This window comes from Amphibalanus amphitrite, unplaced genomic scaffold (assembly GCF_019059575.1).
Source record: "Amphibalanus amphitrite isolate SeventyFive unplaced genomic scaffold, NRLGWU_Aamphi_draft 000955F_arrow, whole genome shotgun sequence".
In the NCBI taxonomy this organism is placed as follows: domain Eukaryota; kingdom Metazoa; phylum Arthropoda; class Thecostraca; order Balanomorpha; family Balanidae; genus Amphibalanus; species Amphibalanus amphitrite.
The window spans coordinates 40869-61407 of NW_024882449.1; the positions used below are offsets into that span (position 1 = coordinate 40869).

At 49.5% G+C, this 20539-nt stretch overlaps 1 protein-coding gene across 10 annotated transcripts; it reads right to left on the reverse strand.

Moving 5' to 3' along the window:
- Window positions 1-2: 2 nt before the first annotated feature.
- Window positions 3-20430, reverse strand: LOC122368529 (crossover junction endonuclease MUS81-like). 10 transcript variants are annotated; one of them, XM_043342528.1, is made up of 13 exons: window positions 20401-20430; window positions 7351-7487; window positions 6762-6891; window positions 6208-6359; window positions 5696-5795; window positions 5204-5357; window positions 4682-4878; window positions 4090-4291; window positions 2731-3693; window positions 2370-2508; window positions 1798-1973; window positions 1234-1372; window positions 3-899 (listed from the first exon to the last, which is right to left on the reverse strand). In XM_043342528.1, exons 2-13 carry the CDS (start codon window positions 7477-7479, stop codon window positions 531-533), a joined length of 2850 nt encoding a protein of 949 aa, XP_043198463.1. In that variant the 5' UTR covers window positions 7480-7487; window positions 20401-20430; the 3' UTR covers window positions 3-530. The 10 variants fall into 10 exon arrangements, with proteins under 10 accessions (XP_043198463.1, XP_043198460.1, XP_043198458.1 ...); XM_043342525.1 differs by having other exon boundaries at window positions 7351-7493; window positions 20378-20415; XM_043342523.1 differs by lacking the exon at window positions 20401-20430 and adding an exon at window positions 16544-16745.
- Window positions 20431-20539: the final 109 nt, after the last annotated feature.

Consider the following 20539-nt stretch of genomic DNA (forward strand, 5'->3'; position numbering starts at 1 on the left):
TATGGGCTTTTCTTTTTATTAACAACGTAATGCAAAATGCATCTTGGCTGAGATCATACCCTGGTTTAAATGGCTGGACAGTAAAGGCACTTCGAAGCACCTGCTTTGACAAAGACTACGACAAACGAACCTAAACTCGAGCGATAACAATAAGCAAAGCTATCCAGATCCGAACCGAACCTCGGCGCGGTATGGAAGTCGACATTGACGGCCGACTTAGGCCGACTCGAAATCAACCACTTTCCTTGCGCACTTCTAGTTCATCGCAATGGGCGCCGACAGTTCACAGCCAACAAAAGGCAGTCGATAAACCAGTTTCCAATTCACACGACAAGGCACTCCCAAGTGTCAAGGCAAAACTCTTCTGTTGCAACTCACCACCACAAGGTACGCGGTCACCGTTGTGATCAATACGTCCGCAACAGCACGTCGACGGCCGCTAGTATGTCAGGCTGCTGTGGTCGCGGTAAAGGCAGCTGCAGCTGTCACGACAGCAGCTTGCCGTCTTCACATCAGCAGCCGCCTGCCATTCACGTCAGTTGCCGGTCGCTGTAGAGGTGGTAGACGGCCTTACTGATGGCCGCACCCACCGGCCGGCCGGAGCGGTCTGCGCGGAGCGACGCCAGCAGTTTCTCCGCCTCCGCCTGCGATCCGCAGCCGGCGTACGCCTCCAGCAGTCGCGACAGGGTCGGGTACACGGCCACTATGGCGGCCGCCTTGTCTGCCGACAGGCCCGACAGTTGGAGCAGCATCTTAGCGAACATGTCTCTGGCGGTCAGCCGCTGCCGCTTGGCCGACAGCTGGTGAAACTCGCTGAACAGCTGCAGCCGCTCCGGGCCGCCGGCTGACGGGGGACCGGCCGGCAGCTGCTCCCGCGGGCAGCCCTCCAGCTGACGGTACTGTGGAAAAAGGACGGAGAAGGGGTTAGTTGGGTAAGGACAGCTTTGCTGCTCCCGCGGGTAACCCTAGATGACCGTACTGGGGTGGGAGGTAAGTAGCTTCGGAAGTTCTACAATGAAAAAGTTGGTCGGGAGTTTCCCATAATCGGCAGAATTGAGCGAGAGGAAGCGTGAACGACACGTGAGTTACCCATCAGGTGGTCTGCGTATTATGTGAGGTCACATTATGTGAGCGAATCGGAACGGACGTGGACGAGCCAGCCCGTCCAAGGGACACCTGAAGCGTTCCTGCCCCACCCGGCGCTGTGGTCTGGTGCCACCCGCCTGCACCCACCTGGTATCGCTGCTGCAGGCGCCGCGTCATCAGGGTGAGGAAGGCGGCTGTCTCGCGCTGGTCGGCCGTCCACTTGACCCGGAACCCATCCACCACTTGGCAGTTGGCCAGTGCCTGCTGCAGGGTCGACTCCGGCAGACTGCGGGAAGGGAGAGTGGTCAGGGTGGTGCGGTAGCAGCAAAGGCCAATCACAATCGCAGAGCGCAAGGCGCATGCTTGGTTCAGATTCTTTCCAGAGGAACTACTCGTACTCATGCCGATGAGTCATAAATTCTCATGAGCAGTGAATATGTTTATAAATGCAAGCATTTGGAAATTGCGAGGATAGTTTTAGTGATGATGAAATAGCCTTTGCTCATACTTAATCGAAAAATGACGAAAAAAAAAACAAAATATATATGCTCAATGTAGCAAATAACAATAACGATTGAACCAACATGATGCTCAACAAAAATAAGCTGTAATTTTCTGAATGCGTGACGGGCTACGGTACCCTAGCACCTACTCCATCCTAACTACTCAGACACCGGCCATGCACGAGCACAACAGACAGCAGGGACTCACCTGACGCTACGCGCTCGCGGCCCAGTGCCCATCGCCTCCGCCAGGTAGATAACGTTAGGGACGCCGCACCGCTTCAGACGGAACTTCTGCTCCCGGTACCGGCTGTCGCGGATGCTCGAGGCCAGGTCGTCCAGTCGCTTCCGCTCGACAATGTACGGCAGAATCAGTTCTTCAGGCTACGGGGAGAGAGAGAAGCTGTGGTGAAAAGAATACAGGAGAGTGCCTGTGATAAGACCGATTCGGGTGGCGGACGTGAGGAAGGACTCGAGAATCAGTGGGAGGCTGTGGTGAAAATCAGTCGCACTGCGCTCAATTATGAGCCGATTGGCAAAGGTCAAAGCACATTGACATCGGTAGGTTATCGATGAAAAATGCATTGAACGCAAGATCATTGAACGGTGCGGGTGATCCATGTGGTAGGAGGGCGCAGTGTGATCAAATGATGGCCAAAGTTATAGTGGTCACAGCGCGATATAAAGCACAGATATACATTTCTAGGCACGTCATAACATCTGCGCAGAATATCCCCTCTGAGAACAGGACACGCCTCCGCTCAGGCACGTCTGCCGTACCTGTTTGCCGGTACGCGGCCGTGCCACCCACAGAAAGTCTCCGACGCTCAGTTTCCGCACGTCAGCCACCACGCCGTTCTTCTGCAGTTCAGCCAGTACCACGTCCCGGTAGGTGCGAAGACAGGCGCCCGGACCCGACCTGGAAGGGACCGACCACCGGGTCAGACCAAGGAGCCAGCGGTCACGCGGTGATCAAGCTGGGTGTCAGTAAGACCATAATGCGGATTGTTTTGGCATGGAATATCACTGTGAAGTAAGCATGACTGACTGACTGTAAAATGACGTCTGCTCTCCTTTATTTTAGGGATTATTTCACGATGAATAAAAACCAAAAGACGTCCTAGTGTCTGGTTCCACTTACTTGCCGGATGTCTCCTGGTTATCCACGCAGAGTACCACGTCGAACGTTCCCGGCCGGAGCACCACGGAGGGAATAAAGTCGCGCAGCTCGGCCGCCGGTTCCGGTGGTCGCCGCTCGGTGGAGACCGTCGCCGTCGCCGGTCGCCAGTCCTCCACCACCACCGGACGGGGCACAGAGGCGCTATGGGTCGGCCGCTGCTCTGACGAGCCCCCAGCAGCGGCCGGCGGCCGGCTGGTACCGCTCCCTGATGCGGCGGGAGGCGGGCGGCTCTTGGCTCTGGCCTCGGCCGCTGCCGCCGCCCGCTCCCTAATCAGTACCGCGGCAGGTGGGGGACTGAGTCGATCCGCACTCTTAGCAACCGGAGAGACGGCGCTCTCCGTACCTCCCACTCCACTCGACGGTGGAAACCCGACGCTGCTCCTAGTCGGTGAGGGTGAGATGGTCGCTCTCTCCAGTGAAGGTCTAGGCGGTATATCGGCCGCCGTGATCAACACATCGTCATCGTCATCAGACAGCAGATGGCAGTCCTCATCGGACAGGGAAGCCGCCCCAGACGAGGATGTTGGCCGCGACGACGCAGCTACAGACTCTGACGGGCCGGAGTCGGCCGAGATGTCCGAACGGAGCCGCTTCAGTGCCGCTCTCCAGTCGGTAGACTGCCGTTTGAGGGATGTCCCGACTCCGGGCCGCGCCTGCCGCTGGGACTGGGATAGGGAATGCGACTGAGATTGGGACAGTGACTGGGACTGGGATCGGGACTGGGATTGTGGCGTTGAAGCTGACAGCGACTGGGAGGATGTCGTCATACCGTCGTCGCTGTCGGAATCCGACATGTCGTGTAGTTTGGTCTGGCGAGCGGCGACGGGTGGCGGAGGAGCCGGGTCAGAGAGCGGTCCTGATGGACACTCTTCGGCGCAGTCTGCGTCCGAGAGGAATACGTGCACAATGCCATCCCGCTCCGGTCTGAAAGCAGATGTCAGATAGACTCCGTCAGGGACCAGCACAGCCACAACAGATAACACCCGACCAGAGAGGCGGCAGCGGCCGGGGCAAAAACTGGGCAGGGCGTCAGTCCGGTGACAGTGTCGATGATAAATGATTGCTTTTATGAAGTCATTCATGATAAATATAACGAAATATTATACAAAAAGTACATTATTTAGTAAAAGTAGCTATACCATCGTTCCCACCACGACGCCGCAGCAACATATTTTCTCAGCAGATAGTACTACGCCCCATAGGGTCAGTGGTTCCCGGCGGCAGTAGGCAGTCCACCCTGCGTTTCACCTCCGATTCTCCCAAATCCCACCATTCAGCCCACTCCCTTTCCCCTCAGAGGCTCCTCAGCCCCACTCTCACCTGTCGGGGTCTGTCCAGTAGGTGCGTCCACTGGCGAGCAGCGCGTCCCGCCGGCAGCGCACCAGGAACCCCACTCGGCCGCAGTCTACCGACACTTGAGCGTCGTCTTTACTGCGGACCGCGGCGCCGGCCGAGCTGATGTACTGGTACATCAGGCCATCGGTGGACGGCGCGACGGTGTCCGAAAGGAGCCGCTGGGGAACTGAAGTGTGTGGAGATGGTTAGCAGCATACTTTAGACGACAGACGTGACAGTTCATGCGCGCCGGTGACCACCGCAGTCCGAGCGCCATTACCCCAAATCATCATCAGAGGTGCCAGTTAGCAGGAATGTTTACATATATACGCGCATGAAATATACAGCAGCCCCGTATCCGTGTATCGACAGGAGCTCGGCCTTATTTGTGTAGTAGGTAGCAATCTTCGAGTCCAGAATCCAAATAATGATGCGAATCCGTGTTTGTAAACTAACCGAGTCCACGGAACGCAGTACCAGTGCGACACAAATCGACCAGGCCAGTCCAGTAAAGGTCCGCGTGTCGACATAGTCTTGTGCCCGTGCCTGTGACATAACCCCGTGTCCGCGCGCTGACCTGTGCGCGGCTCGGCTGGTCGACTGCTGCTTCTGGTGGCGGCTGGCGGTGCCCCTCTGATCGGGCTAGATCCCGTGCAGTCGGACGGGGGTGACATCCCAGTCAGACGGTCAAAACAGTCGCGCTGGCTGGGAAGGGTCCACGGGGAGGAGTCGAGACGGTCGGCCACCTCACGACCGACGTCAGTCAGACTGAACCTGGGAAAGCGAGAGGGAGAGGAGGGGCATTATCAGGCTGAACCTGTGAGAATAGAGGGGAGAGGCCGGGAGGCCGGGAGGGTTACAATCTGAGTGAACAGAGGCACTGAAGGTCAGGGCCAAACCAAACGGCAGCGGTAAATGAAAACGATAAACAGTCACGGATTGTTATAGCTGGATACCTAACGAAAGTACGAAGACGTTTGGTGAAAAATTGGCCAGTAAGTTCAACCTGACACAATTAGCTCCTTCGCCAAAGGGTATTGTCGATATATAAAACGAAATGGTCTTCAGCGTCGATCCACCTAGGTGCCCAGTGACCCACCTGGCCGGGTTACCCTCGCGCCGCACCAGTTTGCGTTTGACCAGGGTGCCCATAGTGCTCCAGGCGGTGTAGTAGCCTCCTGCCTCTGGCAGCGTCATTGAGGCGTTACAGAGCGGCTGGGCTGCCTCTTGGAGCGCGGCCTTACGCAGGAACCCTGCCGGACGGCGGTGAGATACTCAGAAGGCAGTCCACGGAGTACGGACCGCTTAGCACATACTATGCGATAGAGGACCCGACTTTCATTCATTATGCATGTAAATAACAGTTAGCGTAATATCCAGCACTAAACTAAGCCTCGAAGTTCGTCATACCTTTGAGACAAATGTTACGACCAATATGCACCGAAAACAAAACATACCGATTTCCGGTCAACTTATTTACTCGGTTTTTGAATCATTACGCTGTCTGGGGCAACTAGTTCAGACTGTTGACTGAGCCGTCCCTTCACAAGTCCCGCGCCTCAGTAGTGCACAATCGGCACGGCAGCCCTACCGGCGTATCCCTGCTGCTTCTCCTGCCGCCTGAGAGTCACCAGCAGGGCGAACCCGCCCGATCCCGGTTTGGGGCGGTACTCGCCGGCCGGCCGACCGCGCTGAGGAACGGATCGAAAACACAGTCACCAGCCGAAAAATACATCCAGCGAAGCAAGGCGAGGCAACGGCATAATTAGACATTGATATTGAATGCATTTGGAGCTACGAGTGTTCTGAGCAGTGGATGCCACCAATGTTGGAAGGAAGCATAAATCGATTTGAGGCATATCATGTAACACAAACAACTTAGCAGGCGGCGGTCACAAATCTACTTGTAAAAGCGAATCCCATGGATGGTCAAAATACATTTGTCTTTATGTATAGAAGAAACAAAAAGCAGCTTGAACTAATGATCTTGTTCATCCCACATGTAAGCTTCCATGCAGTGTGACCGTTCGGCGCAGCGCGTCCCCCAATGGCATTCAGCAGTGACCACTGACCGTCAGAGACTCTGTAACACTCAATGCCCACCTTTCCCACTGGGGAGTCTCTATCCATCTCTGCCGAGGAGGGATCCGGGGCGGCCACCGGTGCCGGCTTCGGCGTCCTTTTCTTCGCAGGCGCCTTTGGCCTCTCTCGCTCCAGCTCCACCTGGTCCGCCACGCCGAGTGCAGGCAGCGGACCTTCGGGCCGGGCGATGGATTATGTGTCACACTATGCACACAGGGTGGAAGGATAGATATTTAACACGCCGAGGGCAGGCAGCGGACCTTCGGGCTGGGTGAGGAATTCAACGTCAGACTACTGGAACAGGACGGATGGCTGGATATTGACGAGAGGCATCGCGCGACATGAGCTTCTGGCTCCCAGGAGACGGGTAGTTATATCGTAAATAACTTGTTGTTAGTTGTTACGTGTTTCTAGTCGAATTATGTTTCTAGCCGAGGTTCGTCAGAACACTCATTCATCAATATCACCGGAAGCCATGCTTGTCAGACTGAGGAGTGGGGAGGTTTTCCATGTTACTCGAGTCATGAGGGTCCATTTCGCGACGAGACATCCTACCTTTCCCGGCCCAAACTTACCATGTTCCTCGATGTACTCCTGAAGCCTCTGGTCCAGTCGGGCACAGAGAGTGGCGCCGAAACCTTTCAGAATGTTACAGCTCTTCCCCGAGGTGAGCGGAAGAGGGTATTGCCGCAGCGACTTTAGTGCCTGTGAATGGAGAGATGGGACGAAGGGTGAGTTAGCGTATGGTCATATGCTGAGTGGAGTGCAGTAAACCCTAAACTGCCACCCCTGGGTCGCTACTCGCTCACAATGCAGCGTCGCCACATACTACCCCAATGTCAGGTAGTGAGGTCACCACCACCATGCTTAAAATGTTACTCCATAGAGATCAGTCCCCAGCGGTACCACCCATCAGCCGCAGCTGGTCCCAGTTTAAATTAAAAACATCTGACGACTGCTGACAGTGGTCAGAATCTCAAACCGATTTTGCTTTCATTTTACTTCTCACTTTACTTTTTACGGATCTTAGCGGTAGCCATAATGTTACCGAAAAAATATTATCACTAATGAGTAATATGACACAAGTGTACGGCTAAGTCTGTCCATTATGTGTCTAGCAAATGACACACTAATTTGAACGTGCATTCAAACTTCAATACGCACCACTCCATAAACATATTTCATTTTGGAGTCTTTTCTGTCTGCCTCTTCCCTCCATTCTGTCAGCCATGCCGTGAATAGAGGGTTTGGATCTTTGAAGAGTCTCTTCAGTCGCCGCACTTCCTGCTCCATTGCCGTACCTGTGTACAAAACCACAAATGGTTACATAGTCTGGTAGCATAGTTCCAGATCTCGTGTTTGTTAAGGGCGTATTCATACAGATACGTGGGACATTCGGATGAATACCCACGAAATGACATTGAAACAGCAAGACTTGGCACAGCTGATGACTGATACATTAGAGCAGTGAGCCAGGCCATAGAAACGAATGCCCCTGGCATAAAAACGAGATAAATAAACATCGCTTGACTTCTGATATTCATCTGCTGCTGATCTAAGGGGAGCTGATACTGCAACAGGCTTGCCGATGTCAACCCAATCACAACTTAAATGGTCTTGCCCTGGTGTCCCTACTGCTCACAGGGCTTGGCACCCACTCAGCTTTAGATTAAGCTTCAGCCTTCACCATCAATATACCTCTCATCCACCACTCACCAGTCACCACTGGTTGGCATGATCAGCCAAAGAGTGATTCACCTTCCACCTAGCTATATGTTAACCGCAATAGATCCAGATTCCAGAGAGCGCCCACGCCCCACTAGAAGCCAGAGGAAAGGCAGTGGAGGAGTAGTTGGCAATTGGCATCAATCCAGACAGACCTAGGCAGCGTTTCAGATACAGATACAGATACAGACTTTTATTAAGGTCATCCATGGTAAGTCATGGCTATTAGGACCTCTCGTCACGGTTTCAAAAATGATACATGGATAACATCACATGCAATCTCACAGAACAGTCACTCGCACACGAACAAGTCAGTCAGGCGCTAAATCTACCAGGTGACGCTTCAGATGACGTCCAAACCGCGACGCGGGGAGTTCGATGAGGTCTCGCGGCAGACCATTGTACCGGGTCGGCCCACGGCAGGCAAAGCGGCGACGGCCCATCTCCGTCCTGGACCGGGGGACCGACAACAGTCCATCCTGCCGCGTCATGCGGTCGGCCGCCGCACGGGCCTCCGCGACAGTGGACAGCCCAGCCGCCAGCTGCTCCGGCTCGCCAGACCGGAGCACGCGGTGCAGCACGCAGAGAGTGTGGTATGATGCTATGCCCTCCGCGCTGAGCCAGCCCAGTCTTTGAAGTAGGTCGGAGACGTGGTCGTATTTCCTACGACCAAAAATGATTTTTGCCGCGTAATTTATTATCTTTTGAATGCGAGAGAGGTTGCTTTTTTGCCATTTCCATATACCGAAATACAGTAGCGAATTTGAGAGAACACTAGGGCATGGATCAGCGCGGAGAGCACGGCCGTGGGCAGGTGCCCCCTAAGATGCGACAGACCAGTCAAAACTCCAAAGCAGCGCTGAGTGATGATGGAAACATGACGGTCCCAGCTCAGGGTGCTCAGTGCTATCACAGTACAAACCGAGATTTTTTGTTTCTGGCGCAGGGGTCAAAATGTGATCGCGGAATGTTACAGTTACGTTGTTTAAAATGCGCAAATTTTGACGGCTACCCAACAGCATCATTTGAGTTTTGGAGGCATTAACTTTCAGTCCGTTAGCTCTGAACCAGGAATCAAGAGATAGGAGAACGCTTTCCATGCGGCCGACGAGTACATCGATGTCAGACTTTTTTCCACTGACTAGAATTTGGGTATCGTCCGCATATTGGACAACGGTTGCATCCCCAGCAAAAAGGCTCAAATCGTTCGAAAAAAACGCTATATAAGATGGGCCCCAGAGAAGACCAAGGCCTCGTCTAACATGTTAACTGGGGGGGGGGGGGGCAAACCCCCGCAGTCATCGACCTGGCCCCCCCAGTCAGGGCAAAAAGTCCCTACTGGGGGGGCCGGCAATAGTCAAAAGGCAAACGAATTTTTATTTCGCAGCGTCAGTGCACACAAAAACAAATGCGTAAACGAAACGATGCAATGTGACCACATTGAAATACCCCATTACCTAGGGCTGTTATGTGTTTATTTTGTTTACCTTAACCTTTTTTCGCTCAGCAATACGTTACATTTCGTCTTTTCAGGCGACCAACTCCGTGTCCCGGATATTCTTTTTTCATTAATTTTGTCCGAACCTTTTGAATGGAAGGATTCACAAGTACATACAGAGCCCCCGCCAAGCAGAGCTTTGCGTTGGCCCTGCCCTCTACCCTCCGATCGCGCAATTCGTGATCTATGACAGAATTTAGAGCCCAAAGTTTAACGTATGCACATAGCCGCGCACGGCCGGTCCCCTCACTGACTTCGAATGGCTACGGCCGGCCACCAACCGTAACCATACTCGCCAGGAGGCTCATAAAGATCGTGCGATGTCGCGCTTCGAACCTGGACTGTTATAACTGGGGCATTCCGCGTCAAATCAAACACCAAAATCCGTCATCCCCTTCGATTTTTCTGAAAATTTGTAGGCAGACTGGGCATGGTTCAAAACTGAGTTACGTATAATATTTTCGAAATTTGATAACGTATCGCTGAGATATAGGTCATCGAATATAGCGAAAAATGCCACACATCAATTTTTTAAATGGCTATAACTCTGGTTCCTTTTCTGGTATCAAAATGATATTAACAGGGTCTTATAGGCAATTGATAAGGCTTTGATTTTTAATTATAAAATTAATTTGAAGTGACCTTGAAATGCATTTGACCTTGAATTAAAACAGAAAAATTTAAATAGCAAAAAACACGTCACCTTCGATTTGGGTAATTTTTACATATTATGTCCGTCACAATGTTCCTAACCATCTGTGAAAAAATTGGAGTGGGCCATTCATAACTTTCGCGGCAAACGCCGTTTTCATGCATCAACATCACGCAACCGCGCGTGACCTTGAAAGACAGAGTCAAGACATGCTTGCTTGTGTACACTTTCTGAAATGAATGATTGCTGATTAGTGATATCCCAAACTCTGCGAGAATGGAAATGCATAGTCATCGTAGTCAAGCATTCACGTTCCATAGTAAAAGTGTCTCAGGCAAACGGTATGTTGCGGTGAATTTTGAGCCGTGTGGAAATGCATCATGAAGTGAATTCAACGAAAACATTATCACGCAACGATATCTTCACGTCTTTTGATCTTCACTATACGAAAGAACATACATTTTTTTAGTATGTATGGGGAATTTCTAGTTAATCCAATAATAAATATGGCAGTTAGGGCCGGCCTGCCAAGAGTAACATGTCGCCGGCTGAGGCGGGCTCGGCCGATGCGGGAAACGCAGCAATCACAATTTTGTGTTTACACGTTCATATTTCAATTGTTTACCAACCGATTTTCAAAATTCTTTCACCATAAGATTGCCTGTACATTTCTTAGTCTTCTCACAAAATTTGACGCGAATCGAACGTAATCAGCGGTAGGGAGCGCGATGTAAAGACGGAACCGTTCCGTTCCGTCCCGGCACAGTCTACAATTCAGGCGGCGCGTAGCGGTCGGCACCGGCTGCCGAGTCGCCGCGTCGCTGCAGCGACAGGATGTTCACTTTACACCGCTATTACTAGAACAGTTGTGAACCGATTTCCTTATTGCTTGCACGATGAGATGTCCAATTCAATTCTTGACAGGTAACCATAATTAATTTCGCATTAATCTTATGAGATATTGGCGAAAAACAGAAGGGGTGGGCGAAATTCGCTCTTCCCCCTCCACTGCGCGTGCTAACATACGTTTGCATATGTGCAATTTTCTTCAAAACTTATGAATGGCCCACTCTATTTTTTTCACAGGTTGTTAAGAATATGGTAGGCAATAAAATATATGAAAATGAGCCAAATCGAAGGTGACGTGTTTTTTGCTATTTCAATATTTGTGCTTAAGAACAGAGTTAAGCAAATTTCAAGGTCATATATTTAAGTAGGTGCAATTCTAAACAAATGCATAAGAAATTACCTAAACAGTAAGGTTTATTTCATTCAAATCAAACTTTTACAACCAAAGTTATGGTCGTTCAAAAATATAAAGATGCAACATTTTGTAAAAATTGGATGCCCTATATTTAGAAGACCTGTGGTCAGAATGTGCAAAAAAACATCAATGTAATGTCCGGGGCCACACAGGAACTCGCTCACAAATTTATAATGAAATCGCTGATGGTAAGGTGCAAAACAGCCGATTTTTGTTCGATTTGACGTGGAATGCCCCAACTGGGACGCGTGCCCTCACCACGCGGAGTCCAAGGCTCTACCGGCAGCCACTTCGTGTCCCAACTCCCAACTGGCCTCAAAGCACTACTATCTTCTTTTTTGTTTAGTTTATAGCCTCTGACGAGTGACGACCTTAAGGTTGTGTCGAAGATCCACGGCGATTACGGAGAATCCACCTGAGAAATCAGTCTCCATGTTGATACACAGGCATTACACTGGTCTGAGGGGGCCCTATAGTGGGAAAATACGGTCTCCACTCAGATTGACCCTTAAAGCCTGGTATGGATCATATAAAACCAGTGTGGGCTACCATACAGGCCGACGTAGGTCCAGAAGCTGACATTAGCCCTCAGAGATCGGCATCGAGCGCTCAGAGGGACCCATCAGAAACCGATGTGGTTTAAAAAAAAAAAAATGTGTATGGGCCCTCGACATAAGGCTCGGCATGCAAATTCCTTAGACACGGCTGACGGCACTGCCACTCAAACACACGCTCAACAACGAGAAGTGTGATTATTATTGTCTGATGAGGCAATGTGAGGACTGAGGAGGCTATAAACTTATATACAAGCATGGGTCGGATGACCTACTATTTTTTTAGTTTTCAAAAAAAAATATGCATGGTGTCAAGGCTGTGATGAAAAATAAGTGGTCTAAATCCGGTGAGAAAACAGGATTTGGGGGTACCCTAGGTTTGGCTCCTTCAGTCTCTGGCCCCCCCAGTGAAAATTCCTTAGACGAGGCCCTGGAGAAGACCCCTGGAAAACTCCGATGCTGTTGGGTAGAGGGATGGAGTGTGAGACACTGCCCTGGTTTGGGGTCCGTTCAACCGCGTGGACCAGAAACTGCTGGAAAGGGGACGCCGGTGAAAACAGGGCGCCGGAGGGCATATTAGTCACGTGACATTTGGAGCTTCTCCCCCCTCCTTGGTGCTTCTACATCGAAACTTCTACTCATCGAAACGTACAAGCTACTAACAGGGAAGGTTAAGGTGGATAGTGAGCAGTTCTTCGAAGTCGACCATGAAGACCGCACTAGAGGACACCACCTGAAACTGAAGAAAGGCAGATCAAGCCATCTGTACAGGCTGAAGTTCTTTTCAAACAGAGTGGTAAACGACTGGAACAAATTGCCAAGAGATGTGGTGGAGGCTCCATCTACAAATACGTTTAAAAACAGGCTAGACCACAGGGCTGCCGAACCTGCCTCCTCGCACCACAATTGACCTCATTCCTAGTCCGGCTCGATGTGAGCACTGAATAGACCTAGTCTACTACAGCTCACTACAACTTCAACTTCAACTTCAACTACATCCTGAACGTCACGTGTGAATTTCACGAACCTTGATCAAATCGCCCCAGGCGCCCTGTTTTCACCGTCGTCCTGGAAAGGGTACAGCGAAGGGCAACACGTATCAGAACATCAGACACTTACACTATGAAGAACGCCTGCAGAAGCTACGTCTACTATCACTTTACTATAGCCGGCGCAAGTGAGGTGACATACTTACTTACTTACTTACTGAACTGGAACACCTTCAACGCGAGTCTGGATGCCCACTGGGCCCACCTCTGGTACCAAACACCAGACAGCTAAGCTGTCAAGCCATGGAGCTCGATGCGGGGCCTACAGGCCATTTGGCCTTACCATAAACCCGACGACCGTAAGGGAAGGTAAGGTAGGTAGCGCATAATGATAAGGACAGGACAGGGCCATCCAGGGTATATTGAGTGAAGGGCCATCAACCTCAGCTTTGTTTGCAGTTGATTGTAGGCACGCGGCACGCCGACGAAATAGTCATCAAGGCCATCTATAGTTGAAGTTGAAGTTGAAGTTGAGCATTAGTGAGCTGTAGTAGACTAGGTCTATTCAATGCTCACATCGAGCCGGACTAGGAAATGAGCCATAAGGTCAGTTGTGGCGTGAGGATGCAGGTTTGGCAGCCCTGTGTTGGTCTAGTCTTCGTTTGAACATGTTTGTTGTTGTGTATCGAGTGGTCAGTACTTTCCTTATTCTGCTACTTCCGATTGTACTTCATGCTTTTGGCTGACTCCAAAGACTCCTTTTTACTCAGAACGTTTCTTCCATACTACACAAGGCCAAGAACAACAACTTCCAAGGTTCTCCATATGAGGCACACTCTCTAAATCCAGGCAGAGTAAATGACGTCACAAGAGACATCATCCTAATACACAACATTTGTAGAAGTAGCCTCCACCACATCTCTAGGCAATCCATTCCAGTCATTAACTACTCTGTTTGAAAAGAACTTCAGCCTGTATAGATGACTTGATCTGCCTTTTTTCAGCTTCAGATGATGCCCTCTCGTGCGGTCTTCGTGGTCGACTTCAAAGAACTGATCACTGTCCACCTTAACCTTCCCTGTCAGGAGCTTGTATGTTTCAATGAGGTCGCCTCGACGCAGTCTGTCTTCTACGCTAAGAAGTCCAAGACTGCGGAGGCGCTCTGGGTAGGGTGTGCTCCTTAAAGGTTTTACAAGCTTTGTCGCCCTCCTTTGAACTTGTTCCAGCAGCTTGATGTCCTTTGCAGTGTACGGGCCAACAGCCTGCATACCATATTCAAGATGTGGGCAGACGTAGGTGGTGAACAGAGGTTTAAAGTTGTCGAGATCCAGTCTATCAAATGCTTGCTTTAGCATACGTAGGGCCGACATACCCTTAGAAGCAGCTTTCTGGCAGTGGACTGATGGCTTCAAGTTGTTTGTGATGTAAACTCCTAGGTCCTTCTCCAGGGTACTGACTTGTAGTTTTTTACTGGTTGTGCCATCTGACATGAAGTAGTCTACACTTGGATTGTTCGAGCCACAGTGCATCACTTTACATTTTGCCTCATTGAATCTCAAAAGCCAGTCCTGAGACCATTTCTGCAGAAGTGATATGTCTTGTTGGAGAATCTCAGCGTCCTGTTTTGCTTGAATAGGCCTGTATATCTTGGCGTCGTCCGCAAACATTTTCATGTTGCTGCGCACAAGATCTGGCAGCTCATTGACAAACATGATGAACAGGACTGGTCCCAACACTGACCCTTGGGGGACCCCACTGATGACTGAACACCATTCAGAGTGATCTGTCCCTACCACCACTCGTTGTCTTCTGTTTGTCAAAAATGCACTAATCCAAGACAATACATTTCCCTTGATACCATATCCGTAGAGTTTCTTCATCAGTCGCTTGTGGGGTACACTGTCAAATGCTTTTTGATAGTCCAGGTACAATATATCCACACCTCGTCCTTCATCAATAGCTTTCGTCCAGTGTTCGAGGGCCTCCAGCAGGTTGGTCTGACAAGACCTCTTGGATACAAAACCATGTTGTTGTTGGCTCAGGAGGTTGTTTCTCTCGAGATGAGCTGTCACACTCCTTTTAATCAACCTTTCCATCACTTTTCCAACTTGGCTGGTCAAGCTTACAGGTCTGTAGTTCCCTGGTTTATTTCTGTTACCTTTCTTGTGAATTGGGACAATATTAGCATCCTTCCAATCTTGTGGTAATTGGCCTTCTTGAAGTGACTTTGTGAATAACTTGTAAAGAGGTCGAGTTAGCTGCTCTGCACACCTCTTCAACACAATGCTGGGGATACCATCAGGACCAGGTGCTTTTTGTTCACATAAGTTGACAAGTTCGTTTCTGATTGATTCAGTAGTCATCTCAATGTCTGTGATGGCTGCCTCAGGTTGCACGCGCTCCTCGAAGTCTGGTAGAGGAGTATCACCCTCTTTCACAAAAACAGATTTGAAGAAATCTTGCAGGGCTTCAGCAGTTTCTTGATCATTTGAGGTCAAGCTTGTACCATTTTCAACTGCATGTATAGCTGGTTTGACCTTCTGCTGGCTCCTGATGTACTTGTATAATTGTTTTGGATTTTGCTTGACTGTTCTGACCAATGCTGCTTCATAGTTGTGTCTGTGTTTCCTGATTTTACCAGTAGTGATATTACGCTGCATGGTGTATTCTTTATAATCTTCACTTGACTTGGATATAGCATATTTTTTCCAGGCATCATGTTTGAGCTTCACCGCCTTGGTTAGTTCCCTGTTCCACCAGGGCGCAGCCTTCTTGCTTAACTTTTTACTGTGCTTTGGAACTAGGGTTTCAAAACATTTGTTAATCCTTTCTTTGATGCAATGCCACATATCTTCTACTGTCATATCATTTAGCATATTCCAATCAACAATTTCTAGTGTTTCCCTGATCCCTGGGAAATTGGCTCTTGCAAAGTTCAGGCTTGCCTTACTTTTAATTGCCATTCTATCAGGTTTTTCTCCCAAGAAGAGGGTCCACGATAGGACAGCATGATCACTTTTCCCTAGTGGGTCCCCTATGTTGACCTCCTCAATCATCCCTTGCTCATCTGTAAATACCAAGTCAAGTCTGGATGGATCCTGTCCATCTCTGAAACGAGTAGGGTGACGCACATGCTGATAGAGGTAAAGATCTTGTATAGTGTCAAGAAACTTTGCTTCCTCTGAATCTTCACTTCCCTCAACTGTCTGACTTTCCCAATGTATCTGTCTGAAATTAAAGTCTCCCATGATCAATACGTTCCTGGCATTTACATTTGGCACTCTCTTCAGTAGGTTGTTCAATATTGTGTTGTCTTCTGGCGTATTACTTGGTGTCCTGTAACAAACTCCTACTAGTAGGCAGGCATGTTTGCCGATTCTGATTTTGCACCAAACACAGTCATCAATAGCGTCTTCGTTTAAATCATTGCATTCTTCAATCTTCCAGCAGTCCTTTACTAATATAACCACACCTCCTCCCAACCGACCTGCCTTCCTGTCCTTCCGCACCTGCTGGTAGCCATTTATTTCAAAGTCATGCTTTTGCCAAACTTCAGTGATACCCATCACATCTGGTTTTTCCTTGTCTAACCTGCCTCTTAATTCACTAAGCTTATTGCTCAAACAGTTTGCATTTGTATACAAGCAACTCATTTGACAAGTTGAACCTACTTGCCTAGTGTCTGGGGACGACCTTCCCCCGAAAGATCCTGTAGTTCTCCCTTCCTTTTCTGGTCAATTCCTCCCTCAGCCTTTTATAGAATAGTCATAAATGCAGTATACACCTCTAATCAGTTTTAATTAACTCAGGCCTCTCCGACCCAAAGGCATTTCCTTAAAATAAATAAATCGCCATAACCTATGTTTTAGGGCTCTCTCTATCGTCTGGAGGTTTCGAAAGATGCTCTCCAGAGATGGCGCTAGTAAGTTTGGCTGACATGACGTCATGCTTAAAAGTGATGGGTTTTGTGAGAGCAAATGTAATAATAGTTGAAAATTTTGGTTTTTTGCTTAATTGAGAAAAAATAAACATACAATTGTTCAAAACAGCGTTTTTCTCATTCATCCTTCATTGTTTTAAGAGGAATATAGACAGTTTAAATCTTTTTTCCTGACCGCAATTCGCACACGCACTAAATTAAAAGCTGGAGTTTTGTGCGTTCGTAAATAGTGATTTGAGAGAATAAATTGACAACAATCGTTTGCACTTTTGCTTTACAATCATTTTTCAATGCAGATAAATGCATAAACTATTCGAAAATAGGCATATCTTTGAAATATTATGATTTTCCACAAGCAACTTTTTCCAAAAACTTGAACTACTTACAACTGACGAACGCATCCAATAATCTGGATGTCTTAGGATGAGTTCGTCATTTTTTCTCAAGGAAATACGATACAGTTTAAGCTACTTTACCGATTTATTAGGGTACTTTTGCCAATGAATTAATAAATAAATGACAACAATTAATCTCATTATCAACCATACTCGGAAGAATTTTCTTCGCATAAGCGCGAACACATCCACGCTTTCATGAAAAGTAACGCCTGTAGATGTCAGGACTGCTGCTTTATGTTTCGCAAGGTGGCGCAGCGCGCAGGGTACCGACTACCGAGGCTGAGGTCTCCAGACTCTCCACCACGATTTAGCTTGGAAATGGCCAATGGGGAAGGTCTCACCCAAGAAAAAAACGACGCCCTTTTACACAGCTGCATAACGAGAATGAATTATTGGCATAGCTGACCATACGTCCCCTCCCCCTCTCCGCCCCAGCTCAATTGGAAATATCGCCTTGACTAATTTCTCACTCTTCCCAGTAAACCTTAACATGCATGATGCAGATGTCCACTGCGTAAGTCGTGTGCTTGCGTAAGTGTGCCAACTATATAGTGCTGCCTACACTCTACAGTGCCTACTGCTTCCACCATTGTCGTTATAATTGGTGATTCTCAGGTCAAAAGTTACACAGTGGTCTCAGAGAACAATCGTTTCAACAAATTAACGATTCAAACCGTTGCATTCTACTTATATTCCGGTCAGTTCTGCTACTAAACAATTCCGGCAAAACACTCTTTAGGTTATGTATTAGCGAACCACCACACAAAATTCGCCCAATCAATGGTCAGTTATTACTGCTGGGCTGAACCGTCATACGCTATATAGCCTATTGCAGTCAATATTTTCAGAACGATACCGACTGACGAAACACAACGTATTCGCGGATTCGCACATACGTTGGCACCCAGGTGGCTTGTCAGCAGCCGCACAAATTGAGATGGTACACCGTAAAGCATGCCTTTTCACACAGGCACAAGCACAGGGACACAAATTCTCAAAATCCAAACTTATTCCAATACTGGTCAAATACTAATAGGCATAAAGTTTTGAGGTTTTCTCGTGTTCATTCTTCTTTCAACACACGCGGCAGACTGCAGCAGAACATCGCACAGAGCTGCGCTGGATGCAGTCATGAGCTGGGACACGGTTTGTGACCAATGACCGATCGGGGGTGCCAGCCTCCTCCCGGCACGCGATGCACTGGCCGCCGCGCAGTCGATGTCGGGGCACCGCCGGCATTCGCCGACAGGGTTCCATCCGATTCGGTGTATTGGTGGCAGCCCGAACAGTGACCCACGCGAAGCTGGTGAACGTCGATGGCCGATGAGCGATGCCCTTCCGCGACCGGCGGTGGCAGTCGGTCCCACATCAAGAACAGATACCAGTCATGCGGTCAGTCGGCGACGGCGCGGTCGCGAGCCGATCTGATGGTCGCGCGGTGGGCGTTGCCGACGTCCACCGGGACCGTCGACTGGGGGAGCGCGGCCGCCTCTTGGCCGCCGCCTCTGGTCGGCGCGCTCGTTGCGCTGTGGGACGGCATCCACTGCAAGTCGTTCACTGTGAAGCGGTCGTTTGACCGGACCTGGCAGGCGGGGAAAGGGGGCCTCAGATGAAGTAAAACCATCCCTCAGGCCAGCTTGAGCTGGCTCTCCACCTCACCATGTTAGATAAGCGGACACCCTCGTGATCATCGCAGCGATGATTGCCAATTGGTGTGTCATTATGGGAGAGGATGCCAGCCTCCTTTGCAAGATAGTCTGCCTTTAATATAGTGCAGCCCGATCCATTGCCTGTGGCAGCAGACTGGGCTTGATAATGCAGTGCAGGACACACCAAACGTAAGCGGCCATCTGTACCCCCAGCGCAGTAGGGCTGACTCAACCAGAGTTGCCCTCCCCCCACCATTCTATGCACGTGATAACTGGATGGGACATGCCATGGTCAGCATCTGTTCAAAAGCTGCCCTAAGCATGTAAAGCTCCACTGGCATGCTCGAGCATGGTCACAGTCACTTCTCACTTCTCAGTTGAACTTCCAATGGAAACCCATCACAAAGTAGAGATCAGGGCGCCTCTCACACTGCAGCACACTCAACGACTGAGGCACCATCTCATCACTTGCAGGTGGTTCTTGCCAGGAGCAATGCCAGCCACACACATCACGTGATAACAGCAGTGTACAACTGCAATCTACAAGCATCCATGTTCTTTCTGGTTTTCTGCTGTTGAGATCCACTGCCATGCATGAACTTGATGGGCTTTTGTTGCGCTCCTCCCATGTGCAGACAGGTTTCTGCTGAAACAAAGCAAAGCAAATGTGATTAATAATGGCCCTGTTTCACCATCCAGACACTGTGTGCACTGGTAGCTACGGCATACCATAGCATCACTCAAATGACGTTGCATGTGATCTCTTAGTTTATGATGAATCGCGTTTGGAACAGAGTGAGATGTTCTGAAAAACCGTACCAAGAACAGAGGTTTGAGTTCAAATACTGCTAGCATGCTGCTGGTGCTGGTACCGCAGCGTGCTAGCGTTCTGGGATGCTGTCATATAGCTTAGCGTCACAGTGAACTTTGTTGACACTGCCATGGCAACCCAATGCTCTGACACACGCAGCGCACTGCAGTGCTCTGCCGTGAAACACCACCCATGAACGTTGGTTGCATGACCAGGATCGGAGCAGTCAGTGGCGGATCCAGGGGGGCAAAATAGGCATTTGCCCCCCCCAAACGGCATAATTTTAACATTACGCCTATGGACGATGCATGGAAAGAATCGATAAATTGTTTTGGTTTGCCCCCCCCCCCCCCCCAAAAAAAACTCTGAGCTGGACAGCATCAGCATTGACATGTTATATAAAATGAGGTTTAGACTTCAGGTGGTCCCGGGTTCAGCACAAGGGGGCAAAAAATTGTCAAAAAATATTTAAAAAAATACCTGCCTTCAACAACACCTCATCTAATCACATATCTCAATACAATCACAATCAAAAAGCAAAAACCGTTTGAATAACAATGCAATATTTTGCAACCGCTGCACCATTACTGTCACGTACGCTATCCCTAGATTGGTTGCTGGTAAGTAGTGGTTGTCGTCATCAACTCGTCATGCAGCAGCTGATTGGGATGGGCGGGGCCTATTTTTATCCAGACGATAGAGAGAGCCTGTTTTAGGGCCTTGCCATAACCCACCGCCGAGCCACCACCTATTTTCTCAAATCCAGTGCTGCCAGATGGGGAAGGCTGTAATCCTCCATATCAGTTACAAAAATCCTCCAGATTCCTCCAAATCCTATTGGTAGATATAGAAAGGCGGTCTTGGACGCTGCGG